Here is a 26,650-nt window from a genome sequence, read left to right as displayed (position 1 = left end):
TAGGCCTGAAGGCTCCAGCAGCCCAACTAGCCCCGTTCGGTGCTGAGGCTATGTCTCCGGCTGACTCCCCACGCCTTTGTCCCCTTTCTCTTAAACAACCATGCTCGGCTGCTCGCGGCCTCTAAAGATGGTCTCCTGTCTTTCTTGGTTCTTACTCAATCCCTCTCATTATGGTTTACACGCCGCCGAACTCAGATGAGCGCGATGCAGAGGTTAATCTCCGCCTTGCCGAGAAGGACCCTGAATCCCCGACCATGGAGAAGTACGACCCTGATTTGAGCAAGTCCGAGGAGCCAACCGAGACGCCAGCAAGTCGCAATGTGCGCTTTTTGATATGGACGATTTTAAATGTCACCTCTACCGTCGGCATTGTGAGTACTATTGCCCGAGACACCCGAGCCTGTTGACTCTGCTAATCGCCAAAGGTATTCACAAACAAATCGATCATGTCCGATCCCTCCTTCAAAAACCGCCAAGTCTCGCTCGCTTGCTACCACTTTTTCATAACCGGTGCTGCGCTTTGGATTGCTTCGACTCGGTTCTTCGGCGTCTTTGTCGCGAAACAGGTCGGCCTTACGCAAATGACCCCAATTGCCGCCGCTATGGCCATCCAAGTTGTTCTTCAGAACCTATCACTCGCAAATTCCTCCGTCATGTTCCACCAGCTTGCGCGCCTTCTTTTGACACCCGCTGTCGCGCTGTTGAACTACATCCTCTTCCGAATCAAGACTCCCCGCGCCGCGCTCATGCCATTGGTCTTGTTGTGCTCTGGGGTCGGAGTCGTCACATACTACGATTCGCTTCCGTCGGCGGATAATGGGAGCACTACCTCAACCCAGGGCGTGATTTTCGCGCTGACCGCAGTCTGTGCCAGCTCGATTTACACCGTCTGGATTGGGCAATACCATAAACGGTTCGAATTGAGCAGCATGCAGCTGCTTCTGAACCAAGCACCTATTAGTGCATTCTTGCTCCTGTGCGCTATACCATGGACGGAGACGACTCCTGCCGTGTCGGCTGTGCCGACGTCTATGTGGAGTATGGTTTTACTGGTACGCTTCATCTTCCCTTGTGGCTGCTACAGCGCTGACCTGATATAGAGCGGGCTTCTCGCGTGCATGGTGAACCTCTCCCAGTTCTATATTGTTGACGCTGCGGGCGCAGTCAGTGGCGCGGTCATTGGGCAGCTCAAAACCTGCATCATTGTAGGGCTGGGCTGGGCGTGGAACAACCATGCTGTCCCGCGCCAGAGCGTCATGGGGATTTTCATCGCGTTGACCGGGATGAGCATGTAAGTCTCGCATCTCAAGTCCGACTCTATGCCCAAGTGCTGACCGGTTACAGGTATATGAACATTGTTCTTAGAAATAGATGATCTATATACCCTGAGAATATACCAACATTCATTCCTAAATCGACTTTTCAACCCTTGAGAGTCGCATTAACTTTCACACGTGTCTTCCACGAAGACTTAAAAGGCTAAAGTAAGAACCTTGAAGAACGCGGCCAAGATGAGCCGCGGAAACACTTTTCTTGGTACGGACCGTGCCAGGAACGGAACCTCTACGGAAAGCTAAGAACTCAGCCCCCGCAGCGGATGTGTCACAGTGGCTTCGCCGAAAATCCTGCTGGATACTCCTCATGCAAACAGCACACAGTACACTCAGAACCTTGAATTGCCATGGGCTCATTCCAAGGCCAATACGAGGTGGTCACAGGGCGCCGGGACCATGGAGAGCCGCACGCACGGCACTCATCGTAGTGCTCAGGCCTCTCTACCCGCAACTAAATACGAGGATGACGCTGATCTGCTATTGCAGCCCGATCACGGCCAACCAGCGCACCACGGGTGGGCGCACTGACTAGCTAACTTGCAGGAATACGAGATGCTGCGCCCGCCAAGGCCTTGTGGGGAGAGGCTAACAGCGTTGGGTAGTATGCACGATGCAGCCTCGTCTTCAGGAAATTTATATAATCCTCCAAAGTGGCCGGGCGTCCCCGGTTGAGCGCAGTCATCTAGCACAACTTTCGATTCTCATCCGATCATGGCCTCACACCGCTGGCCCGTTCTCTTCCTCCTCTGCCTATCCATCTCCACACTCTGCGATGCCTCCAAATCAGCCCGCAGTCTCTTCCAACCCGTCCATACCAAGGACCGGCAGAAGTCAGCTTCGCGTGGGAATTCGAGTATCGTCGACATCGCCGCCAGAGACGTCTTCGACCCCTTCGCTACCTCTCTAGAAAAGCGCCAGTACACCTGCCCGTCAGGCTACTCCCTCTGCGCTCGTATGCCCCCTCATCAACACATCCCAATCCAGTCCTGAACACCCTCTAACGAATATCTAGTCTCCCGCCGCTGCTGCCCCTCCCCAGCCGACAGCTGCTGCATAGATGGAACGTGCGTGATCGCCGACACAGAATCCTGCTGTCTAGGCGGGGGCGCCTGCGCCGAAGGCCGAAGCTGCTGCGACGACGGGTGCATGCCCGACGACGGCAAATGCTGTCTCATCGGCGACGGCTACTGCGAGGCCGACGAGCAGTGCTGCTCAAGCGGTTGTGCTCCGGCCGACGGCGAGTGCTGTCTTGTCGAGGGGTACTGTCCTGCCGGGCAGGAGTGCGTTATTCGTAATGGGGAGAGGGGGTGTTGTCCGGTTTCGGGGTGTACTTCTATCGTCGATGACGATGATGACGATGAGGAGGAGACGTCGATAACCACGACTTCTTCGTCCTCGTCGTCGTCCATCTCGACATACACGCAGGTCATATACTGGTATTACTGGGTGTACTGGTACGTTGAGGTATGGTGGTATATCGAGATCGAGGTGCAGACGAGCACGCTCTCGCTTACGTCTTCGTCGACGCGGACGTCCTCGACGGCGACTGTGTCGGCTTCGAACTCTGCGGCTGCGGACTCGTTGTTTGACGGTATTAGCGAGAGCGTTAGTGCTAGTGCGACTACGACACCGGACCTCGATGATGTGCCGACGAGGACGACGACGACTACGTCTGGGTCGTCGACGAGATCTAGCTCTTCGACGGCGACTGAGACTAGTACTGATGATGCTGATGCTGGGGACGATACTGATGTGGCGGAAACGAGCACGTCCGACTCAGACATGGGGCTTACGGTTACTGCTGAGCCGGCGCCGACGGGGGACTCGGGGAGTGAGACTTTCACCCCCGATGATGGGGCTGCCGGCTTGAGGGGGTCCAGTCAGGGAATGTTGGTTGCGGGGGTTGTTGGCTTGGTATTCGCTTTAATGGTGGCTCTGTAGTATCTGTTTTCATCGAACGGAATTAATGACCTTGACTTTGTCATGTCAGACCAGCTGAACAGGCTTGCTCGCGCATATCAAAACATCTCTAATACGGAGTAGATACACATTAAATTATGTCAAACCCTCAACCCCTCAACCCTGGTATCATCATCTGTAAACGCCAACCCCTCCGGCCTAACAACCCCATCCGCAAACACCGCCTCCCAATGCCTCTTCACCTTCTCACAAACCCTCCTCTTCCTCCGCCACGACTCAAACACATCCTCAAGCTCACACGCAACACCCTTCACCTCCTCCCAGAACATCCTCTCCGCATCGAATCCCAACCGCCTCATCGCACTCTGCGGATACGTCCACAGCCGCGTCGGATGGCCGTCGAACCCACGCAGTTTCTCGCCCATCAGCTCATTCCCCGGGTTGAACTCCGGCGCGCCGGCGTGGATAAAGAAGGCGCGGGGTGCCTTTGCAACGGCTGGGTCGGCGACGCGGTATCTTCCCGCGCTGGTGAGCGCGTAGTCCTCTACGGGATCCGCCTGGATGTACCCCGCGTTAATGGCGATCTGGTCGTTCCACGGCGTGATGTTGCCGAGGTCGATGACGCTCTCGCTGACGGCGTAGAATGGGGCGTTGAGCGCTGTTGCGGCTTGCAGGAAGGTATCCTTGTCTCCTGCGCCTGGGGCGCCTTGGTCGAGGAGCGGGTAGTAGTAGTCGGGCCCGTGGTAGTTGTAGTAGGCTGATAGCAGGAGAGTCTGGAAGTGGGTCTTCTTGTTAAATAGGATCATGCCTGTTTCTGAGGATTGTCGTGCTGTGGAGGGGGGGTCAGGCTGGCGGGATATGTTGAAGTAGACGGGGGCGGCGGTGTTGGCGAAGAAATCGGGCCAGGTTACCAGGCCGCTGGTTGTGAATGGGGGAGAGGTGAGAAGGGGTTCGGCGTCGTGGAGGGGTACGCAGTCTGCGTCGAGCCAGAGGAAGGTCTCGAAGGAGGAGAAGAGCATGGCGAAGGCCTTTAGCTGGAAGCCGGAGATCTCTTTCTGGCTCGAGTCTGGCTCAGGCTTCATGATGTCGGAGAGGACGAGGCATCTCACGTTTAGTGGCGGGAGGATCACGTCGCAGATGTACGGCTCGTACTCGGACTGGTCTTTCAGGAAGAGCTCGATTGGGAGCGTTGTTCCTGTCCGTCGGAGCAGCTTCAGCGTTACGACGAATGTGGGTAGGTATGTTCCTCCCGCGGATGAGACGATGCCCTTCGTCCCTGGGATGTAAGAACGAGGTGTTTTGAGCCTGCGCATGTCCTTGACGAAGCCATCATGTGCCTCTCGCATGGGCAGCTCCAGTTCGTTGGCATTGGTGATGAAATTCTGTCGAGGAAATTCGTTGATTGCGTCGAAGCGCACGACGCCTGGTCCGTCATGTTGCGTTGGTACGGGACATTGCGGCGTGTGTCGCTCCAGCAGCGGATGTAGACGCTGCCAGAGCTGCGATCGCTGGTCTGAGATTGGAAGAACGATGCTCGTGTGTTTGTGCCAGAAGTAGAATATGTTGAGGAGGAAGAAGAGGGCGACGAAGGTGGGGATGGCGGCTCTCCGGCGAGCCAACAATCAACATTAGGTATAGTAGACAGTTCTTTGTCCAGTGGCGGTGAAGATGAAGCAAGAGATTGGATAATGAGGGAGATGAAGGAATGACAGACTTTGGTGAATGGAAATGTGAGGTCGAATAGGAGAAGAAATGAGGTCAGACGGGCTTGGATTCGTGGTCTGACGTGCGGAGGAGACTCCAATGTCCAGTGTCCACATTTAAGTACCCACTCATTCTGATTCAGTGATTGCATTGCAGTGCCTGTTTCTGAGATTATTTTGACCTTGAGTCAGTTAGGCGCATACGTAAGAGGTGTGATTGGAGTGCGTTAGACTAGGGCTCCAAGTGGACTCGATCCCGGTGCGGCGCAGTCGATCCGCGTCAGTCCGGCCCTTGGCCTAAAAGCCTCAGGCGGCTAACAGTTCTCTATAATTAAACTTGAAACATACTCGGACTCTCGGAGCAATACTTCTATTATCACATTGCATTATAAAGACGTCAGGCAACAAGGGTTGTAAGATAGATACACGTCGAAGTGAAGGGCCCTGTCTATGCGATATGTCGACTTCCACCATTATTCGTAGTCCGGAGTATATATGTAATGATTCCACGGCGTCATTTCCGTCAGCCGTACAGCTCGTGGGGAGAACCCTGGTGCCTGCCGGTACTGCTTGACCCGTCTACCTCACTCACTTTCTTCGGCCATGCGCGCGGGTCCTGGTAGTATGGCCCATGCCCGTTGTAAGCAGTAGCATTACCGCCCATTGCCAGCCCAGCTGCTGTTTTCTTTGCCTTGCGTGAGCGCCAGAACCAAAGGCCCACGGCGGCGAAGGCAGCTAGACCACCGACCCCGATCCCCACTCCTATACCAACCCCTGCGCCAGTGGAAAGTCCGCCCCCAGACGGGGTGTCTTCACTCCCAGGCTGCGAAGACTCTGTAGCAGAGGCATCTGTTTCGTTCGCTGATGTGGTTCTCCCCGGGTCGGTGGTTGGACTCGAAGCAGCGGTTTCACTGGCGACAGAGGGTGTAGAAGACGTCGTTGGGGGAACGAACAGACTCGAGTCGCTGGACTCCAGCGCGACGGTTATCGGCTGCGCCCACATGGTGACGGGCCCGACAATCTGCGTTGATGTTGTCTCCTGACGAACGGGTATAATGGTCGAGTTGCCTTTGGGGTAAGTGCTTGTGCATCCCGCGTATGTATCTGAGCCGCCGTTGCTATATGTCATGATGGAAGTGTAATAGTCGAAGCCTCTACACTCTAGATTAGTATGTATATTGAGCGAGGCATAAGCGGACGCACGAGAGACAGCATATTGCAGTAGTGACCTCCTTATCGACAACCACATCGGCAGAGGCATAGCCTACAGGACAGTACCCTGGGCTATACACTTGGGACGCTTCCATCCGTCCTATGCCGTCAAAGTCGGAGGGAAAACAGGAGGACACGAGTGTGTACGCATTTTGCATTATCAGGCCACCATCAACGTTGTTTGCACCCTCGGGTTCGTATGTCCAGGACGTCGCACATGCAGCTGGAGGAGTAAAGACCTCCGTCATCGAAGTTATGATGCCGTTGCTTCCCATCTTGATGGCTGTTCCTGCGTCACGTTCGAGGGAGAGGATGGAGCAAACAGACAGAGCAGGAGAACGAGCGGCTCTTGAGCCAGGGCAGGGGCCTTGACTTGGGGGGTGGAAGGGGATGCATGGGAAACAGGCTGGCGCAGGCGGCTACGGCGTGCGAACGCTTGTTGATGGTTGGGACTAGTTGGTACTTAATTTGGGCATTTCTTTGACTGTCACAGCCCAGGCACAGCACTCTCGGTGTTGATTGGGACGGCTCGAGCCCGGCGGCTAAGGACGCCCATCCCTGCGGCGGCCCACCAATCACAGGGCCCTGCCCAGGGTCTATCGCAGCCCGGCAGTGAACTAGCTGTTAGCGCTGCTCATGCTTTCTTCTTCCTGGCGGTGTCCACTGTCCAGCGACTCCAGCCTGAGCTGCCCAGCTGTCCTCCGCTTTTCGATCTCCTCTCCTCGTTGACGTCGATTTTCGAATCGCCGGGGATTCGAAATGATATCTTAATCTTGACTTTTCTGTATATAAAACGTGCACTCTTGTATATTCTATTTTTACCCGCCATGAACCAAGGCTTCAAGCCCCGCCGACGGGGCCTTTTGCAGCTCAAGTCAGTCCTGCGCGTGGTGGCGGCGTTTATTGCCTGCTTCTCCTTGCTCAGGCTGTTTGCGATATACCGTGCGTTATCATATCTGGTCCGCAAGCTGCGCTACCAACTAACATCCCATAGCAAATGCCTCTACGGAAATATCTGTCAATAATCGACCTCGCCCGACCGTTGGCAAAGTCATGATGATCTACGGCAACAATACCGTATACGAGCGAGCAGTAGCAACGCATAAAGACCATTGCGAACGACTCGGCTATCCACTCTTCCTCCTGCGGAGACAGGTTCTTGACGGCGTGTGGAACAAGCTCGCCTACCTCATTTCCCTCATCGTGCAAGAACTAGAGAAGCCGGCAGAGGAACGGCTGGAGTGGTTATTGTGAGTACTGCCGGTAAAGTCTGTAGTACGCCTGCTAATCCTGTACAGCTGGGCGGACAGCGATACAATTGTCATGAACCCCAACATGAGATTAGAAACCTTTCTCCCCCCACGGCATCTCACCGACGTCCATATCGTACTCTCAAAAGACTGGAACGGAATGAACGCCGGCGTATTCCCCATCCGCGTCCATCCCTGGTCCATCGAACTGCTCTCTGCCGCAATAGGCTACCCCTTCACAAGTCCCGGCAAAGGCCTCTACTGGGCAGAGCAGTCCGCCCTTTGCTGGCTCTTCGAGGAGCACGAGTACTACTCCCGGTCTGTCGCCTACGTACCTTTGAGGTGGTTCAACGCATACATGCGCGCGCCTGATGGGGAGTCACTCAATAAGGATTCACCGGCAGAGCTTCAAGTACACCCAGGGGACTTTCTTGTTCACTTCCCGGGTACGCCGAAAGACCATTTCAACGAAACCTTGAGTCCGTACTTGGCCATTGCCGAGGAGCATCGCCCTGAGTGGGAGCTGCCGATAGAGGAGACAGTATTCCCGGTAGAGACGGCGAAGTTCTGGAGGAAATATAGTGCAGAACACGGCATTGAGTACCCTGATGGGCTGTGATATGGTGACATATCTGTATATATAAGAAATACTGACACGATATACCTAGATAGAATGGATTATACAGTTAACAAGCTTTGCTAACAATGAAGTTGCCTGGCTGTTTCCAAGTACTACGTTGATCTTGAGTTTTGGCTCATATCCAACGATCGGAATCGATAGAGGAAAGCCCCCTTCGTGGTTTCCAGCCTTTGTCACTGGTGGGGAAATAGCAGTATTTTATCGTTCTTTCCATTTGAGCCACTATTGCATCCTACATTTCCTAACCTTGGAATCTCACTGGAGCCCGAAGCTACGATTCCTACTTGCCTTGCACATCAATCCCTACAGTACAAGATCCTCGAAGTTCCTCACCAACTCATCATGAGACTGCATCTCTTCGTTCCCTTCCTTCTGCCTGTGCTCGGCACCGCACTTCTGTTGCAAGCGCTCAAAGGTACGTATAGTCTTAAAACTCGGTTGACGGACTCGAACTGACGAAGCCGACTCACAGAGATACCTCGCGCTTTGCTCACCAAATTCACCCTTTTCTCTCAATACTCCGCTGCCTCAACCTGCAGGGGTAATCATAACTCTACTTCCGTTGGAAGTCCGGTGTATTGCGGAGTGGAATCCTGTCCGCTTATTAGCGCTGCAGATACCGAGATACTCTTCGGATTCTCAAAGTATCCACATCCTTCTCGACTTCCAACAGACATCATGCCCTAATAGACGCTAACAGTCTTGCTTTGCAGCATTGACCCCGGCGACACAGCTGGCTACCTTGCGGCCGATCACACGAATGGCCTTCTGATAATCTCCTTCCGCCACACCATGACTATGGCAAACGTCATTACCGACTGGACAATCTCTCAGGTCGACGCATCCGCCGCGTGTTCCGGATGTCTAGCACATAAAGGGTACTGGTCTGCTGCCGTGGCTGTCGGACAAGTTCTGAAGCGGCCTATAAGGCATGCAAAGGCCAGATACCCCGACTACGGACTGGCCGTGACCGGACATAGCCTGGGAGGCGCACTTGCCACGCTCTATGCGGTCTCTCTGAGGAACGAGGGATACAATGCGGATTTTGTAAGTTCCGGTTATCTCTTTCGGTACGAGGCGGACTGCTAGAGACACTGGCCTGACTACTCCAGTATACATTCGGTGCACCCTCGATTGGAAACTACGTCTTTGCCGAATTCATCACAAACATGTCGGACAGTGACAGAGGCAGGAACTACCGCATTACACATCTGAATGACGAAGTGCCGAAGGTGCTGTACCGTACATCAAGGGCACCGGCCCTAAACCTGGTGGTGGCAGAGTACAGCCAGTCCGGGCCGGAGTACTGGATCACGTCTGCCTTTGAAGAGCCCGTTACGACTGCGGATATTCAGGTCCTCGAGGGGGTTAATAATGAGGGAGGGAATCTGGGGAGAGAACTGGGGAGCCTAAGGGATCATTTGTGGTATTTCGGGCCTACATCTTTCTGTCTTATGCCCTGATTGTTATCTTATCTTTGTTGGAGACGCTCTTGTCTTGGGTCGTATCTTATCTCTGCCATGCGGGGTATAAGACCTTCTGTTCTCCAACCTGAACTGCAGCATCTCATATCTAGAAAAAGCTGCAAATTCAAATTCAAAAAGTGATAACGGTCAATATGGTTATTCACCAGTCCAACTGGATAGACGGCCAGGAAGCCCCTCCCACCGCAACCACCATCCCAGTCATCAACCCCGCAACAGAGCAATCGCTCGCAACTATCAACGCAACATCCTCAGAAGCCGTCAACGAGATCATCACAGCCTCCTGGAAAACCTTCCACTCCGGCGTCTGGTCCAAGAAGGACCCCAGCGACAGATTCACCGTCCTCTCAAAAGCCTCCACCCTCCTCCGCAGCCGCATCAATGAATTCATCGCCCTCGAAACCGCCCAAACCGGCCGTCCCATCCGCGAGATGCGCACCCAACTCGCTCGCGTCCCCGAATGGCTCGACTACTTTGCCTCGTTAGCTCGCGTCCACGAAGGCCGCGTAACGCCCTTCAAGGGTGCCGTCACAAACACCCTCACCCGCATCCCGCTCGGCGTCGTCGTCTTAATAACGCCCTACAACCACCCCCTGCTCATCGCAATGAAGAAAATCGCCGCAGCACTGGCGGCTGGAAATGTCGTTATTGTCAAGCCATCCGAACTCGCACCCCTCTCCGTGCTGAAGCTCGGTGCCCTGTTCAAGGAAGCAGGCTTACCAGATGGCGTCCTCCAGATTGTATCCGGGTACGGACGAGAAACAGGGAAATACCTCTGCGAACAGCCTAACATCTCAAAGATCGACCTTACAGGCGGGATCGCAACGTATAGGGCCATTGCCCCCGTCGCGGCAATGAACATGGTTCCCGTAACCGCAGAGCTAGGCGGGAAGGCACCCGTATGCCTATTCCCAAGCATGGACGTCGAGACCGCAGTTAAAGCCGCTCTATTCGCGGGCTTCATCGCCAGCGGCCAGACCTGCGTTACTGGAAGCAGACTCCTCGTCCACCAAGATATCTACGATACCTTCAAAACCCTCCTGGAGAAACGCGTCCGCGCCCTTCGAGTCGGCGCCCCAACCGACGAAAAGACGCAAATCGGCTCCGTGATCTCCGCGGCTGCCATAGAGCGCTGCGAGTCCTTCGTCTCTCGCGCCACGGCCGAGGGGGGGACGATCCTCTGCGGCGGAACAAAGCTGCATCCTACCCCGTCAGGCAAGGGGTTCTTCTTCGCGCCCACGATCATCGAGACGCACTCTGCCTCTGACCTAGCGAACAACGAGGTCTTTGGCCCTGTCCTCGCGCTCATAAAGTGCGCCGACGAGGACGAGATCATCCGTGTTGCGAACGGGACAGCGTATGCGCTTGGTGCGTCGGTGTGGAGCAACGACTTTACGCAGGCTCATCGCGTCGCGGATAGGATTGAGGCGGGGATCGTCTGGATCAACGGGCACCATTTGAATGATCCGTCTTCGCCGTGGGGTGGGTTCAAGGAGAGTGGGCTTGGCAAGGAGAATGGGGTTGAGGCGTATGAGGGCTATACCAAGGTGAAGAGTACGGTTATGAATTATGGGGTGAAGCCGGTTTGGTTTGATGATGAGGTTGTGGATGCTAGGTATGGGTAGGTTGGGGTCTTCGTTTTTGAACAGGGCTAGGGTTGTGCGCGGGTGTCTTTTGTATGGAGAAAAGAGGATGTGCAGTGATCGGGTACGGTGTACAGGACTACCCAATATCTCGAGGCAAATGCAAAAAGCACGGCTTGAGAAAAACGGATGCTATATGGTACAACTGAGTCTGTGATTAGCACGGCAGGAACAGAAGGCATCCCGAATGGATATACTTTGTACCCCGGTACCCATGGAGTCATGCACTCTGCTCTAAGTAGATCAACATTATTGAACACACATTGCGTGGCTTGATCTTTAGCGTAGGCATGTTCATGAGTCTCTGGCCTATGCTGGGGCATAGGTATTCCGAAGCCCGGCCGGCATCCTCCGGTGCCTAGAAAAGCCAAGAGCCCTAAACTCTTAGCCTCTTAACCAGCGCGTTTGTCCCCTATCAAATGCATGAATCGTTCGGAATTAGGAATAGCCATTGAAGGAAAAGTCGCCTAAGCTTTCTCTCTGGGCGTTTACCGAGAAGCCAAGGCGACGCGTGGCTTGGAAGTAGCACGTCGTCGTCGCTCTAAACCGTAGATGTCGCTTGGATTGCGCTGTTTTATGTCCTTACATCACTCTAGACAGAATTATCTTTCAAGCGTTAGAGAGTTGCCATTTTCATGATCCTAGAGTCAAGACTCAATAGTCAGACAGTCTTGGTGGTTTAAATCGTTTCCTCCAGACTTCATCCGAAGCCCTAAGTACCCGCACTAGACCGAACAAGCAATCTCGTCCGAGGCTGAACGTGGAGTCGCTCAACGCCTTCACTATCTCCGCGGCTTCAGTGCAGATGAGGGACGTATGGCATGACTGATGGAATATGGTCAGAGCAGATTCAATAACCCTAAGCATCGCACTGTCCTCAACCCACCGTTCTGTGGGTAAGCGGACAGGTTTCCTGGCCAGTGCAGAACTTCAGAAGGAAGTTAGGAACAAATCCGCGGACGTCTTATCTGATCTAGAGCGGAATTGTTAGTGGCTGGCAGAGAACCTACATGCCAACTCCGAGGAGTTCTCTTCTCCAACTTGTAAGTCTCGGGTGTGGAGTAGAGGTAGGGTATATAGTCTGCCCACCTCGGGCTGTCTTGATCTTGCTCTTCTCCTCTTCCGCACGTTTCCTATTTCTCAAACACCGTGCCCTTTGCAATCATGGCGAACGAAGGACGTCTGGCTCCAGTAGCTGATGAGAGCATCATGCAGGAACATGGAGAGACTCAGAGCACCTTTGCCACATCAACGCTTGTTCCGGATCTTGAGAAAGCCCCGCGTTCTAAAGCATGTGGCAAAGAACCGGAGTATAAGTCCATCTATGGCTCTGTCATTGATACTTCTTGTTCGCAAACGGGAGCTGGAGCTGATGCTGTTCTGAGGGCGAAAGCGCAGCTCCTGAATCAAGCGCTGCTTGATATTGGGATGGGCCGGTACCAGTGGTTTCTGTTCCTCATCACGAGTGTCGGATGGTTTCTCGATAGTGTAGGTGCCCGACTAATCTTTCTGCACTCGACCCAATGCTAAAGCCTTGACCTCAGTTCTGGATTGCATCGTTCACTGTTATCAACCCCGCTGCATCCGACGAGGCCATGTTCTTCTTTACCGGAGACAAGGCGGCATACTTGCCTGTCAGTCTATTTGTTGGCCTGACAGTCGGTGCAACAGCATGGCCATGGATGTCGGACACTCTAGGCCGGAAGTGGATCTTCACGAGCACTGTTGTCCTCATGGGCATGGGCGGCTTGGTCGGTGCTGGAATGCCTTCGTTTACCGGCCTTTGCGTCGTAGGCTGTGTAGTGGGTATCGCGATCGGAGGAAACCAGCTTATCTCGGGGATGATCCTGGCGGAAACGCTTCCTGCTTCGCATCAGTTCCTTGTTGCCATGCAAGGTCTGTTCTGGGGTCTTGGTCAGTTGGTATCCTATGCTGTTGGATGGTGAGTACCTTGAGCCCAGCACATGGTACACGGTTAACATACTCAGGGCATTCATCGCCGAGTACACATGCGGTACCGGCCCCGACAAGCTCAGCACAGAACAAGCTCTAGGCCACCAGAAGCGTGCCGGGAGTGGAAGCGGCAGCTCCTGCCACTATGTATCCAACAAAGGCTGGCGCTATGTCTGGTGGACCTTTGGCTGCATTACCCTCTTCCTTTATCTCTGCCGCTTCTTGTTCCCTCTCCGGGAAACCCCAAAGCATCTCCTTGCGCGCCGTCGTGATGCCGAAGCCACACAGATTGTCAAGGACATTGCGGCTTACAACAAACGTCAGACTTGGCTGACAGAGGCATCATTCGCCCGTATCGACTCGACGATTGATTCCACCGAAACCCGTCGGCAATCACGAACTCAGGCTCTCGTCTCATCTCTTGGACCGACTGGCCTTCCTGTCCTGCTCATCTTATGGATCACTACTGGTCTGACATTCATCCTGCATAAAACGTACATCAGCAACTACCAGGCCAGCCATGGGGTTTCAGCAGTGACACCGCTGAGCGTGTCAACAGACTACCTCTTCAGCTGGTACCTCTATGTCGCGATCTGTGCTATCCCGGGCCCCATTGTCGCAGCTCTTCTCATTGAAGCCAAAGGATTTGGGCGAAAGCGCACTGGCGCCATGCTCGCCCTACTCACCGGTCTGTTCATGTTCCTAGCTACCGTTGCGCGGTCCCGAGATGCGGCTCTGGCGTTCTCCTGTATTATATCCTTCTTGGAATTTGCTGGCCTTGCTGTGTTGACTACCTACACGGTTGAGGTGCTCCCATCGCCTGTCCGTGGATCCGGGCTCGCGGTAATGGGCTTCTCGTGGGGTCTGTTCGGTCTGGTTGCGCAGATCATCAGTGTGTATGCGGGTAGTACTGCTGCTGGAGGAGGTCCTGTCTGGTTCTGTGGTGTGATCTGGATTGCCATGGTGGGAGCTTGGTTGGCTCTTCCTTTGGAGACGCGAAGTAAGGCTGCGGCATGAGCTCGGATGAAAAGAGGTGGAATATATGAGGCAGCTAGCCTGGTGTTCTTGGTAGCAAAAGAGATATGTACGATATCTGCTTAGACCCTTGAGATGTGGCGTGTAATTTTCGTTGTGGAGCAAGAACCAAGAGGATACCTCGATTTTATACCCAAAAGGGTAACCGACCACCAACCCCGCCCTGAGTCATCCTGAGTCAAGTAGCAACCCTTATACTTAAGCAGCAGCTCAACTTCCAGAAGTGCTATACAGCATAATGGCGTCAACTAACCATGCAATTGTCTTCGGGGCAGCCGGCCTACTCGGCTGGGCGACGCTGAACCAACTGCTGTCCCCAACCAGCCCCTTCTCCCGCATTACCGCCATCCTGAATCGCCCTGTGTCAGAGTCCGACCTCCATCTACCCCCAGCTCCAGATCGGCCAGCTCTTGAAATCGCTTCCGGGATCAACCTTCTGCAAGGGACGGCTGGTGATCTGGCCAAGCAGCTGAAGGAGAAAGTTCCGGATGTTGAAAGCATCACCCATGTCTTTTATTTCGGTACGTCTCAACCCCGATGTCCATGCAACGAGATACTGAGAACTTTCACCAGTATTTTCACCATTCAACGGTGATCACGTTGAGGAATGCAACCAGAACTGTGACATGGTGCGACGAGTGGTGGACGCGCTGAACACACTTGCATTAAACCTGCAATCATTCATCTACCCCGGTGGCTCAAGGGTACATACAAAACCCACCTCTTAGTTGCTGTCTGGACTGACTCAGAGCTCTAGGGCTACGGCACCTACATTCCCGGCGGCATCTTCCAACCACCATTGACCGAGTCCATGGCCGACACCCTACCAGAAGACTACGCCAAAACGGTCGCATACCCCTGGATTCGGAAAATATTGAACGACGCCAGCAAAGGCCGAAGCTGGACATGGAGCGAACTCTGCCCCGACGCCGTAATCGGATTCACGCCGAACGGCTCGGCCTTCTCCCTCGCTCTCCACTGGGCGCAGTACCTCTCTCTATACGCGTATAACCACCGACACCAACTATCTGAAGGAAAAGAGGTGGAGGTTCCATATCCAGGAAACGAAGCCGGATACAGATCGCTGTTCACGCCCGTGTCCGGTCCAATCCTAGGTAAAATCGCGATCCATGCAGCGCTTAACCCGGGGACGTGCGGAGGGAAAGTCATCAACATGCTGGACAAGGACAAGCCCGTCAGTGCGAGCGATTTGTGGCCTGGCATTGCGGCGTGGTTTGGGCTCAAGGGAGTTGGGCTGGTGGGCGATGATGATAAACTGAAGCCAGGGGAATATATCGAGAAATACCGCCATCTTTTCGCCGAGAATGGCAAGCCGAAGGCATTGGCGTGCGGCGTTGGAGCTGGAAACAAGCAATTGGATTCTTTTGGCTGGTGGCTAGTGTTCGATCGGCAGTTCAGCTCTGAACGATTGAGATCGGTTGGATTCATGGAGCAGCGGGACCCTCTTGAGGGCTGGATGGAGGCCTTTGAGCAGTTTAGGGAAGCAGGGATCATATTCTGATAGCTGGAGCGGAAGCCAGGCGAGGGCTGTTGTATTTGATCTGAAACTGTGCTCATGTATATGCCGTGCTATTGGCTTTCCTAATGGTTTAATGGAGTTGGCCCGATTGTGCCTATAATGCTGAAACATCTTTGATTGCTGATATTTAGGTGCAGGCACCCCGGTCTTATTTGGGATTCTGGCACTGTTGTGGTTATACCTCGACAACTGCTTCAGACGATGTCACTGTTACCTGTAATAAAGAGTGAGTCAACTGCAGAGGGGTTATCCACACATAGTCTCTCAAGTACTAGTTTACCACACCAAGGACCAAAGCCCTCACACGAAAGGCCTTCACGACACAGGCTTTAGCCTTGAGACACAACTACCCAAGCCCATCCCTGGCCATCAGCGGCAAGCCCAAAGAAGAAGTCGTCTTACCAAGCCAACAGCCTCCCACCAGTGCAGTCCAATATGCTCTGTTCGTCTTCCATAAGTGCCCTCACTCAAGATCCCAAGAGGCAAGCTGAACAGTCACACTTGCTTATAGAACGACTCGAACGGCCCTCAATCGCATAACCTCCCGGGCCCGGCAATCCTCCCTCTACCCTCTAAGCGTCGGGCTCGCCTGCTGCGCCGTCGAAATAATGCACATCGCGGGGCCTCGCTACGACGGCGACCGGCTGAGTCTGCTTCTCCGGGCCTCACCCCGACAGGCAAACCTCATGGTTGTGGCGGGTACGGTGACGAATAAGATGGCGCCGGCGATGAGGCAGGTGTATGACCAGATGCGTGAGCCGCGGTATGTAATCAGCATAGGTAGCTGTGCGAATTGGGGCGGGTACTATCATTATAGTTATGCGGTTGTCAGGAGGTGTGATTGGATTCTGCCGGGTGGATGTATATGTTCCGGGCTGTAAGTTGTCTGCCTCTGAGGTTGGAATGTGGTTGCTGATGTTAAATGTGCCTGGTTTCGTGCAGGTCCGCCACAGCCGATTCATTGCTGTATCGGATATTTCGGATTCAGAAGACGATGAGGGACGGGGTTACTAGGATGTGGTATTGATGGTGTATAGAAAACGTAGTATGGATCGGCCGTTTGACCTTAGGGACTGGCGTTCAAGAAAGGGTGGTGTAGGATGCCTCATGCGTGGATGGAGTTGGGGGTATATTGTCGTCCACACGACAGATTCGAGCCATGACAGCTACCCGACAAGACTAGACCCCCGTCACGAATTTGCAGCCGTTGTACCTAACTTCTGGCCTTACGGAAGCTTATGGATACTCATAAAGAACGAGGTATATTGACAGTATAGAGCAGAGGGACGGCCTGTTCACTATCGCTTGAACTTCTCAATCATGCCCGTATGCAGCTTGACCAGCTCTGGAATAATCAAGCTTTCGATCTCCGTGCCCTCGCGGGTCGCGATGTATCCAGTATCTTCCTCCTTAGTCGGCTCTTCGGCAGGAGCCGCGGAGGTCTGCTCCCCCAATGACCGCTTCGCTGCCTCAGCCTTTCCAACCTGGTCTTCAACACCAGAAATGCTCTTACTCCGGCGCGACTTGGGGACTCGAATCCATCGCTCATGCGGCGGGTTCGGTGTGACAAAGACGACCTCCCATTTCCTGGTCGACAGTAAGTTTCCAATGACCAGGTGGTGGGCGTATCGCTCGAGCGCCGTCTGCGCCTTATAGACGAGAAGGTTGGGATCTGTCTCGAGCTTGAAGGAAACAATCATGCTTCCCTCTGGTGACCAGCCGTTGACGAGCTGGTGGAGGAATTTGGGGACTGGGTCCAGGTTGACGACGAGCTTCTTGCTGGACTCCTGCTTCTGCTCGAACCCGCCCGTGTAAATGTCGTCGGCGCCAACAGCTTCCTCGGGGCTTCGGAATTCCTTCGGAATCTCGGACGACTGGATCTTATGCTCTGCCATGCGGTCGCGCGGGATGAAGAAGTCACTAACCGCCGCGGCTAGGTAGAATAGCGCATTTGGACCGAGGGGGTTCATGCATTTCGCAAGCATGCGCAGTTCGAAAAGGTACTCTGAGACCGTGGTAAATGGAAGCAAAAGAAGGAGGTTATTTTGCTTGGCGTATCTGTACTTCCGTAGGACATCGCGCATTTCGTCCTGGTACTCATTGCGCACCACGATATGGCCGTGGTCTGAATTGCTGACATCGCTCGGGGAGGCTTCGTCCATGAAGTCAAGGAAGCAATTGGTCGAGTGGCTGTAATGCCGGGAGTAGGGCAGCAGACTAAACTGTCGGTGTAGGAAGATTACTGCATACCCCTGCTGCAAGAAGTACTCCGCGGACGTCGCACCTCGGGTTCCTGCGGAGAAGTTGTCGATGAAGCGGACGGTCTGATTCTCGAGAGGGACTGTTGTTCCTCCGGAGGTAACGAGCACCACGCGCCGGTTGGATTCGACATGGTATTCTATGAACGATCTGGCCAGCGATTCATGTTTGGGAAGAGCTTTTGGTGGAGGGTAGTTGTTGAAGTAGGCGGACTCGCTGTCTGCGGGCGACATTTCCTTAGGCGGGGCAGGCGGACCCTGCTGTAGCGACGCCGATTAGAAAGATCAAGTCTGCGCGGGAGAAGACGAGAAAGAAATCTCAGACGGACGGCATCCGGACGCCATACCTCTTAAAAACGCAAACTCCTTAAAATTGAGCTTGATAAGACCGTTCTCTTTTATACGACGTACTGGACGTGCCGCTGATGTCAGAACAGTAGGGACCTAAAATGCGGCCGACGATTGCCGAGGATGAGCTATGTACCTACGCGGAGCTAGGCCGTCTTCGGCTTGCGGTAGGAACAAGCACATGATTTGCCTCGGGGTTTTCTCGGGGTAACCCAATTTCCATTGCAGTTTGCTACCTACTTAGCGACCATGATGCCAAACAGGCTAACTGAGTACACAGCTCGCATAGACTGCAGGCGAACTAATTCTGCGACGTCTTCTTTGCGGGGATTATGCCCTGGTGAGGGGGTGCTTCAATGTGGCCCGCCTTCCGCGTCAAGGGCACATCGGCAGCAGTTAGGGTCAAGTCATACTTGCCGTGGAAGATGAAGTCCATCGGGAATCCTGGTTTGAATGGCACCGCCGTATCAATCTTGTCCATATCCTCCCTGGTCAACTCAATTCCAAGAGCTTCCACGTTGGCTTTCAGATGCTCGAGCTTTCTCTGCCCGATGATCGGAAACACGTACGGTGTCTTGTGGAGCAGATATGCAAGGGCCTGCCAGTGTCAGCCATATTCAGGACGGCTTGGGCATGAGCGATAGGTGCATACCACCGCTGGAAGAGTCGTGTTCTTGCTCTTCGCAACCTCATCCAGAGCATCTGACACACGAATCTCGTCCTCCGACATGTCCCCATCGGACCGGCCTCCGCCCGTAAGCTCCCGAGCTTCAGCAGTCTTCAACTTGCCTTGAGCAAGAGGACCCCACGGGGCTATACCCATGCCTTGGTCTCGGCACATAGGGATGATCTCACTCTCCATATCCCGACGCAACGGGTTCCACAGGCCTTGGTACACAGAGAAAGGGCGCAGACCGTTAGCACGGGCGTAGTCATTCGCCTTGACAACAACCCAGGCCGGCGTATCTGACACGCCTAGATAGAGCACTTTGCCTGCTGTGATGAGGGCATTGAGGCCATGCATGACCTCCTCAACGCCAGTGGTAAAGTCCCACCAATGCACATAGAGCAGGTCAATGTAATCGGTGCGTAGATGCTTCAGACTGTGCTTGGCCGAGACCTGAAGGGATTTCATTGAGTTTCCAACAAAATTGGTCTGGATCCGTTCAGTGTCGAAATGCGAGTCACGGAATCCAGTTGTGTACTTGGTAGCGATCCTGCATCCCAGCTAGTTTAGTGCCAACCACTTCGAACTGATGGGCGAAGACATACACAATCTGATCTCGATTCTCACGGGACTCCATCCACTCCCCGATCCATCGCTCTGAGTCACCTTCTTGGTAGTTGTTGGCGCTATTCAACGGTCAGTCACACCATCTTTTTAGGCAAGGAGCCATTGAAGCATACGTATCGATGAAATTGCCACCCATCCGATAGAACTCATCCATCAAGGCGAATGCTTCCTCTTTACTGCACTTTCCCATGAAGTGCTCCCTAAGATAGACTTAGTCGCCTCTTGACAAGCTGGTGCATGCGTTCACCTACCAGCCTTCGCCGAAATTCATTCCTCCCAGGCATAGAGGAGATACTTTGATGCCCGCAGTTGGGGAGAGGATCCGATGATACCCTAGACGGGTCTTGGGCTCGGGTGCGAAATTCCAGAAAGACATATTTGAGTCAGTTGTGGCTTGGTGAGAGAGTGTCGCACGAAATCAAGTCTGTTGTCCGTCTGATAATCCAATTTTATCGAGAGTGATTCCTTTTTTCCAGAGGAAGAACCGGGGTTTTTATACATTTTCGTAACCTAAGAGAATAAGGAACACTCCTTCCTGCATCTCAAGATATCTCCTTGGTATCAATGCCGAATGGCTTCGCTGGATTGTCAGCAGGTTGCGCTAGTCTGTCATCAATACGAGGTTTGTTGAAGACTGGAACTTGAAAAAATGAATCTGCCAAGCAACAGCAGCGCGCGTCTAGAGATTGAGGTGATAGAAGTATCAATGACAAGCGATTCCTACAGCCGACGCTAGAGTTTGAGCTGACACAACTGAAGCCTGAGCTTAAACCTAAGCCTACCACGCCGGCAGCTCCGTTCTGCAAATGGTTAGCTTGATTCGAGGAAGGACTATGTATGCTGACAACGCAGCTTGACTTACTAGATACGGAGCGGAGGTTTAGCAGCGTCATCCGATGTATCGGTTATTATTTACTGGCCAGTTATTACGAGCAGAATGAATACTGCCACGTGCCATCTCCTAAAGCCAACATGGCGATCAAGGAAGATAGCGGCTGCGGAGTGCTTGGCTGATCGTGCTCATCCTACTCGCCATTCCACCGTGTTGCATATTGCTCAAAAGAGCCTCCTCGAGCATTGACTGTGTGACACTCGTGTCTCCTATTGGATGGCACACGTCAGCATAGATATCCCCGCAAAAAACATTCGGAGTTAAAGAACGGATCCGGCCTCACCATCTAGATCGCTAAAGCTGCTCCCCATACTAGGTGTTCCGTCGCTTATATCTCTCCCAGAAATCGTAGAACGCCGTGGACTCACAGGGGGAGCTTCCGCGACCCGTCGGGAGTTGGAACTATTAAATTGATTGCCTCTCTGGGTACGAGAACGGGTGACAGGCACGCCAGAGCTGATAGAGCTCCCGGATGACTCCGTGGTAATCGACTTTCTTAAGCCATGAGGGGGCTCAGTCGCTCTTCGCTGCATCGCAGATACACCCTCTTGCTCCATTCTCAAGGTTGTACTAAGGTCATGGCCTGATGCCCCATGGGACGCAGATCCATGACCTCGAGAAAGTGGAAGAAAGGCTGGAGATTCATCATCGTCATCATCATCGTCTCGTAAACCCGGTCGATGGGTTGAGAAGCGTCCAAAGCGTTTGAACCCTAAGCCCCTTCTACCTGCTGCAGCATCGCTGTCGTCGTCAGAATTGGATTCAGATGAGCTAGATGTTAGATCTTCCTCTTCGAGCGCGGGTGACCTCTGAACAGCAGCGCTAATTGGAGTTTGCTCGCGCTTGCTCGTCGAAGGCCGTCGGCCCTGGATTTCCCACCTCGACTCCTTAGTCTCCAGTGTTGGAGTCCCTGGATGCGACGCTTGGGCCTTAATCTGCTGCACGGTGTTACCCGAGCTAGTACGTCGAGGGATTGGCGCTATGTAGAGTTAAAACGGCTGGAAGATCAGATGAACGAACGATGCTTACCTCGTATCGGCGGAGTCTCTTTGGTTTGTGAAGCCAGTCGAGAGGGAGCCCGCGAATCTAGCAGTTAATTAGCCAACCAGGTCAGGGACCAGCGATTATGCCTCATAGTCTTACTGCTGCTTTGCCCAGTTTTGGCTGGCTGCCCTAGGGCCGTGCTAGCATATATTGAGCCGGGAGCTGGAGAAGGAGTGTTTGAATGAGGGTTAGGTACTTTGCGCATCTGCGCGCGGACTTGCGATAGTTGGCGGTCGTAGAGCCACGCTGCTTGCTGGAGGAGAAACTGGAGAGTCACATCAAAGCTCTCTGCACTATGGGGAGTCAGTTTACAATAAGTACGAGACCATGCAGTTCATTACAGTGCTTTCCCTGTAAAATGTCAGTGAGAAGATGTCGAAGTGGGGACCTGCGGCCAAGCATACAGTCTATATCATTTCCTTTTGACGGGCGGGAAAGAATGTCCCAAAGGGCTTGGTCCTTGGCCGCGTTCCATTCCACCTGGAAACGACAGTGAGTAGCAGTCCACAATTCCAGGCCTTAAGACACCCACAGGTGGAGGGTCCACAAAGCCACCTCTGGGGAAAGGCAGGCGGATGAGAACAGTAAACTTGGTGTTGCCTGGCTGGGCTGGAGATGGCATGATAGGTAGAGGTGCTGCATGCAACTCGGAGAATATAAAGTCGATAGCGTAAGGGCCTGCAATAATATGGGTAGTGACAGTTATTAGATGCAGCTACTATAGAGGTTCAACGAGAGCGCAACGAATATGTTGATGACCGTAATGCGATGGAGGCGACAGTCAGGAAGATGAAAGCGGTTGCGCGGTTGATGCTTCGGCGTGGGCAGAAAAAATAGCCTGTTGCAATAAGGTCACGTCGAAGAAAACCACAAAGTCTGATTTTCAGCCACGGCCTCGTGCTGTCATCCGGAATGCGGCACATGACTCGTTCATGATCTGCCGTTGTCATTTGTTGCACTCCCTTCTTCACGCGAAGATACCGTTCTTACTATCAATTTACAAAGAGTACATACAATGCAGCTTCTCAATGAATCTCCCCAGTGCTGCGTGCATCAATTAAAAAGGCCTATCTAGATATCCTCCGGTGAGCACTGAGGCTACACTTGCAACATGGCGGATTTTCTTCCCGTTTGTCTCCAGTCGGGAGTTCCACCAGTTTGGTTATAGCACTGCCTGAAGAGGTTCGAACTCCGATCCAACCGACGATATGGCATCATCGACTCTCCAAAACGAACAGTCTAATTTGACTTCTTTCCCCCGCATGACTTCTCAGTTGTGGCGCTATGTTCTTCCTCACATACTTGTATCGCAAAGTTGTTGTGTTCCTTTTGAGGGCCATCGTTGGTCGGAGATCCAACCCGAAGCCGGATGAAATCCTACAGATTCTATCTAGGGACCCTAGGAGAAGTATCAAAGCGCACGTATACAAGTCTGGAAATGTATCACAGCCCGGCCCCGTCCTCATCAACTTCCACGGGAGCGGATTTGTCTTCCCATTCCATGGACAGGACGATGAATTTTGCCGCCTGATGAGCCAGAGAACGGGTTATACTGTTCTAGACGTCCAGTATCGACTTGCTCCAGAGAACCCGTTCCCCGCGGCACTCAACGATGTAGAAGATGTCGTCAACTGGTTACTACAGCAGCCGGAAAAGTTTGACCGCGCTCGAATTGCACTCTCGGGCTTCAGTGCAGGGGGTAATCTCGCTCTTGCGGCATCGTCGACTCTCTTCCCACAACAGACGTTCAATGCTGTTCTCGCATTCTATCCACCGGTCGACCTGGACACCGAACCCGGCTCCAAGACCGCACCCGACCCTACCGGAAAGCCTCTTCCCGCGCGTCTGTCTCGGCTTTTTGACGCATGTTATATCCCTTCGTCGCATAACCCGAAAGACCCCAGGATCTCACCCTATTATGCCCAGCCGGATCGTTTCCCAGACCGCATCCTGATCATAACGGCAGCCGGGGACAGTCTGGCGCTAGAAGCCGAGCAACTGGCGGTGAAAATAAGGGATGAGGGCGGTCGCGAGGTGGTCGCCGCGAGGATGGATGGCTGCAATCATGGCTGGAACGTTTCGCCGAAGAACGCTGTGGAACGAGAAGCAAGAGACAAAGCATACAACATGGTTGTTGCGATGCTAAATAGGCGGTGATGACTTTGTCTCCATGGTTGACTTGCGGTGAACAAAGGCCGTTGCTGCTAGATGCACGTCCCCACGTCAGCCTTTGACAGCGTAAGCTGGCAGCCGCGGGGAATTCTAGGATGACTCGGGGAGAACTCATCACGGGATCTTATCGCGAGGCCCACCGATAGCTTCATTTTATGATTTCTTACAGGCCGGAATGCATGTGCTTTGCCACAAGCACTACACTAGGCTATATAAGACCATCGGTTTATGATGCGCGGACTATTTAAGACAAACGCAAGTTGTATGGAGCCAGGGCCGCAAAGGTCGATTTGAAATGATACACGCCTGAATGAGACAGACAGTCATGTAGATCAACAATGCATGTGCGAGTGCGACAGTGCAAAGTCCCACTCTCCTGACAATCTGAAGCCGTGGTGCCTGAACCACGGCTAAGTGAAGCAGTCTAGTAGTGGGCTGAAACCATGGCTCTCCCTGTTCCCCACGACCATGGCCCATCACCACTAGTCCTCACTACTCTGGGCCTGGATATTCGGACGCGTTCAACGCACAGAGTTCTGCTGTTTTTGTTTGCATAACGTCCAACAAGGCGAATTAACAAGCGAATATGGTCCCTCCTGACTGCATGTCGTGGACGCTTTGCCGGTGGCAGCGTAATCATGATTCGGTCAGGCGGGTCCTCTTGCAAACAGGGCCCAACTAACAAGATTATTGTGAAGAAGTCCTCCGTAATATCCTCCTAAATCCCGTTAATTAGGAGGATCCCGCACTCAACGCCCAAATCAGGTCGTCAGTTGCGTTCACTAAAGATCCGCAGCTCCAGTTCTCCATCGCTACACTATCGATTCAGTGACTGCGGCCGGGTTGCGCTCCCCTCTCGTGTTCTTCCTCTTCCGCCCGGTCCCTCTCAAAACTCAACAGTCAATAATTTCGAGTCCTCTCCTTTTCCGCAAGTCGAATGCTGCTCTGGGGCAATTACTTCTCGTCCACCGTGCGTCAGGTACCGTGGACGAGCCGATGAGTGTTGCGCGATCCGTCTCTCAATAGCCCTCCCTCCAACGTCTTCCCGCCGGTCGACCTGTCGCATATAGGGGTCTTTGTGCAGGCCACCTTCGAAGCTCCGCCCGATAAAACATTGTTGATGAATGCGCTGCATGCGCGGTGGGGAACAAAGGGTCTTACAACTGCATCATGGAGTCGATAAAGTTCGCTGGTATTGATGAGGATAAATACCGCAGGGAAGTTCTTTCCCTCTCATCTGAAGAGGAGGAAAATGCACAACAGCAGCGGTTGGAAGATGAAGCGAAGGAGCTAGGGCTCAAAGTTCCGGAGATCGAGATTGTGGCATCTTTGGCTGCCTCGATTGCGTCGGGAATGGTCGATCTTTCGTCCCCGATGCTCTCTTCCAGCTCCTCGACCGGTCGCCACTCGATGTACGAAACCACGCACGATTCCTCAGCTCTCGAGCAGTTAGCTACGTCTCTTTCCGATTATACTATCTCGTCCAACCCGCCGGTTAGAGGCGGAAGCACCCGCTCCGTTGGTTCGCTTTCAACACGCCCGACCTCCTATTGCTCGAGTGAGGGTAGGTTGGCACAAAGGACCGACAGTGCTGCCATCAGGCCACTAGGAAATAACAGCTCATTCCTGAGTGTGGTATCTGGCAGCGACAAGAAAAAAGAAAGACGGCGGTCAGGCATCAAACATGCGATTGACAAGATACCATTTCGGAAACGCCGGAGAACGCCCTCTACGGTACTACTACCACCCGCGGCCCAGATCACTTTCACGAAAGGTGAGGGGGGTGTTGAAAAGGTCTACGTCGAGTCAAAACCAAATGACACAAGCCGGTCGATCTCTCCAGAAAACGAGGAGGAAAAGTTGAAGCTGGAGGTCCCGGTGTTCGACCATGAAGCCCTCTTGCGGAGCTTGGGGAACTCTGAATTAAAACAGTTGCGGGATACCCAAACATCGGAGAGGAATTTGCACGTCTCATTTCAAAATAATCTTATCAGTGAGCTCCGACGGGCGCAGCGACCAAAAGTTGATGAGAAACTGGCACAAACCCGCCAGTTGGAGGATGAGAAGCGTGAAAAGGTATGTCCGTATGCCATTTTCTTTGGAGTATACTCACCATCCTCCAGAACATCACAGACGCCGCTCGCATGGAAGAGCGACAGCTGGTCGTGGAAATGGAGCAAGTACGGGAATTCGAAAGGGCCAAAACAAATTCACGAACACGCATCAAGTATATGGAAGGATATCTGAGCAGCTCCAGCCCACCGGACTCGCGTTCCCCATCCTTTTCAGGATCCGACCTGACAACGCCCAGTCGGAGTTTTACGCAGCAACACAAAGCCCAGTTGGCCCAGGAATATCATGACTACGAGTCCATGTCTGAACTCCACGCTGCCAAAATCAAAGTCCTCAGAGACCGGCAAGAGATCCGTCTGCAGGAAGCCATCGCTCGAATGGACCGAGAACTCGATGCCATGATCGAAAGGCATGCGGCAGAGATTACCGAGCTTCAAAAGGAGCACCAAAAGGAGGAAGCAACCACACTCCAAGCACTCAACGCGAGGAAGACGAAGCTTCGACATAAATGGGTCCTCGAAGAGGCTATATTACGAAAGAAACTAGAAGCCCGAGACGGAAACCCCTACGGCCCTCTACCCCCGCTATCCTTCACTGACTCGCAGTCTGATACCCGCGACTCAGCCATCTGCGTCTCAGATCCGGACAACGACACCGAAGCAGAAGCACCAGCCCAGCGCCAGAAGGACTCTTGACCCCGCATCTACACCCAAGCTTACGAACTGATGTTATCATGATACCCTTTTCCTAATCTTTCGCATTCACAGAGCGGCATTATACACCAGCGGATCATCTCATCACTTCTCTTGCCGGAACATCGGGCATTGCGCCTACAATATTTTGTAATTTGCGGGC

General features: G+C 53.4%; 13 protein-coding genes across 13 annotated transcripts; 9 read left to right on the top strand and 4 right to left on the bottom strand.

Annotated features, from left to right (window-relative positions):
• Positions 1-170: 170 nt before the first annotated feature.
• Positions 171-1,375, top strand: DSM5745_02908 (uncharacterized protein; the record flags this gene model as incomplete). Its single annotated transcript, XM_026744924.1, has 4 exons — positions 171-371; positions 426-1,052; positions 1,101-1,291; positions 1,372-1,375. The coding sequence occupies 4 exons, from the start codon at positions 171-173 to the stop codon at positions 1,373-1,375; spliced, it is 1,023 nt and encodes a 340-aa protein (XP_026605790.1).
• Positions 1,376-2,045: 670 nt separating this feature from the next.
• On the top strand, positions 2,046-3,275 carry DSM5745_02907 (uncharacterized protein; the record flags this gene model as incomplete). The annotated part of the gene is made up of 2 exons (XM_026744923.1): positions 2,046-2,286; positions 2,347-3,275. The coding sequence occupies 2 exons, from the start codon at positions 2,046-2,048 to the stop codon at positions 3,273-3,275; spliced, it is 1,170 nt and encodes a 389-aa protein (XP_026605789.1).
• Positions 3,276-3,394: 119 nt separating this feature from the next.
• On the bottom strand, positions 3,395-6,444 carry DSM5745_02906 (uncharacterized protein; the record flags this gene model as incomplete). Its single annotated transcript, XM_026744922.1, has 3 exons — positions 3,395-4,859; positions 5,491-6,111; positions 6,161-6,444. 3 exons carry the CDS (start codon positions 6,442-6,444, stop codon positions 3,395-3,397), a joined length of 2,370 nt encoding a protein of 789 aa, XP_026605788.1.
• A 552-nt stretch (positions 6,445-6,996) lies between these two features.
• DSM5745_02905 (uncharacterized protein) lies at positions 6,997-8,038 on the top strand (the record flags this gene model as incomplete). Its single annotated transcript, XM_026744921.1, has 3 exons — positions 6,997-7,111; positions 7,164-7,419; positions 7,468-8,038. The coding sequence occupies 3 exons, from the start codon at positions 6,997-6,999 to the stop codon at positions 8,036-8,038; spliced, it is 942 nt and encodes a 313-aa protein (XP_026605787.1).
• Positions 8,039-8,401: 363 nt separating this feature from the next.
• On the top strand, positions 8,402-9,522 carry DSM5745_02904 (lipase family protein; the record flags this gene model as incomplete). The annotated part of the gene is made up of 4 exons (XM_026744920.1): positions 8,402-8,474; positions 8,532-8,703; positions 8,773-9,106; positions 9,172-9,522. The coding sequence occupies 4 exons, from the start codon at positions 8,402-8,404 to the stop codon at positions 9,520-9,522; spliced, it is 930 nt and encodes a 309-aa protein (XP_026605786.1).
• Positions 9,523-9,677: 155 nt separating this feature from the next.
• Positions 9,678-11,168, top strand: DSM5745_02903 (aldehyde dehydrogenase; the record flags this gene model as incomplete). Its single annotated transcript, XM_026744919.1, has 1 exon — positions 9,678-11,168. One exon carries the CDS (start codon positions 9,678-9,680, stop codon positions 11,166-11,168), a length of 1,491 nt encoding a protein of 496 aa, XP_026605785.1.
• Positions 11,169-12,350: 1,182 nt separating this feature from the next.
• DSM5745_02902 (uncharacterized protein) lies at positions 12,351-14,156 on the top strand (the record flags this gene model as incomplete). Its single annotated transcript, XM_026744918.1, has 3 exons — positions 12,351-12,674; positions 12,731-13,128; positions 13,175-14,156. The coding sequence occupies 3 exons, from the start codon at positions 12,351-12,353 to the stop codon at positions 14,154-14,156; spliced, it is 1,704 nt and encodes a 567-aa protein (XP_026605784.1).
• A 256-nt stretch (positions 14,157-14,412) lies between these two features.
• Positions 14,413-15,696, top strand: DSM5745_02901 (uncharacterized protein; the record flags this gene model as incomplete). The annotated part of the gene is made up of 3 exons (XM_026744917.1): positions 14,413-14,695; positions 14,748-14,878; positions 14,932-15,696. The coding sequence occupies 3 exons, from the start codon at positions 14,413-14,415 to the stop codon at positions 15,694-15,696; spliced, it is 1,179 nt and encodes a 392-aa protein (XP_026605783.1).
• A 1,316-nt stretch (positions 15,697-17,012) lies between these two features.
• DSM5745_02900 (phosphopantothenate--cysteine ligase CAB2) lies at positions 17,013-18,206 on the bottom strand (the record flags this gene model as incomplete). Its single annotated transcript, XM_026744916.1, has 1 exon — positions 17,013-18,206. One exon carries the CDS (start codon positions 18,204-18,206, stop codon positions 17,013-17,015), a length of 1,194 nt encoding a protein of 397 aa, XP_026605782.1.
• A 415-nt stretch (positions 18,207-18,621) lies between these two features.
• DSM5745_02899 (uncharacterized protein) lies at positions 18,622-19,990 on the bottom strand (the record flags this gene model as incomplete). Its single annotated transcript, XM_026744915.1, has 5 exons — positions 18,622-18,918; positions 18,973-19,537; positions 19,593-19,673; positions 19,728-19,814; positions 19,866-19,990. 5 exons carry the CDS (start codon positions 19,988-19,990, stop codon positions 18,622-18,624), a joined length of 1,155 nt encoding a protein of 384 aa, XP_026605781.1.
• Positions 19,991-20,766: 776 nt separating this feature from the next.
• Positions 20,767-22,172, bottom strand: DSM5745_02898 (multidomain presynaptic cytomatrix related protein; the record flags this gene model as incomplete). Its single annotated transcript, XM_026744914.1, has 6 exons — positions 20,767-21,485; positions 21,536-21,592; positions 21,650-21,843; positions 21,892-21,901; positions 21,955-22,030; positions 22,083-22,172. 6 exons carry the CDS (start codon positions 22,170-22,172, stop codon positions 20,767-20,769), a joined length of 1,146 nt encoding a protein of 381 aa, XP_026605780.1.
• Positions 22,173-22,834: 662 nt separating this feature from the next.
• DSM5745_02897 (putative esterase/lipase) lies at positions 22,835-23,707 on the top strand (the record flags this gene model as incomplete). Its single annotated transcript, XM_026744913.1, has 1 exon — positions 22,835-23,707. The coding sequence occupies one exon, from the start codon at positions 22,835-22,837 to the stop codon at positions 23,705-23,707; it is 873 nt and encodes a 290-aa protein (XP_026605779.1).
• Positions 23,708-24,892: 1,185 nt separating this feature from the next.
• DSM5745_02896 (uncharacterized protein) lies at positions 24,893-26,490 on the top strand (the record flags this gene model as incomplete). Its single annotated transcript, XM_026744912.1, has 2 exons — positions 24,893-25,798; positions 25,846-26,490. 2 exons carry the CDS (start codon positions 24,893-24,895, stop codon positions 26,488-26,490), a joined length of 1,551 nt encoding a protein of 516 aa, XP_026605778.1.
• Between the last annotated feature and the right edge of the window lie 160 nt (positions 26,491-26,650).

Source organism: Aspergillus mulundensis, assembly GCF_003369625.1.
Source record: "Aspergillus mulundensis strain DSM 5745 chromosome Unknown scaffold_2, whole genome shotgun sequence".
In the NCBI taxonomy this organism is placed as follows: Eukaryota; Fungi; Ascomycota; class Eurotiomycetes; order Eurotiales; family Aspergillaceae; genus Aspergillus; species Aspergillus mulundensis.
The sequence above is the reverse complement of the archived record's forward strand: the minus strand, read 5'-3'. Positions and strand labels throughout refer to the sequence as shown.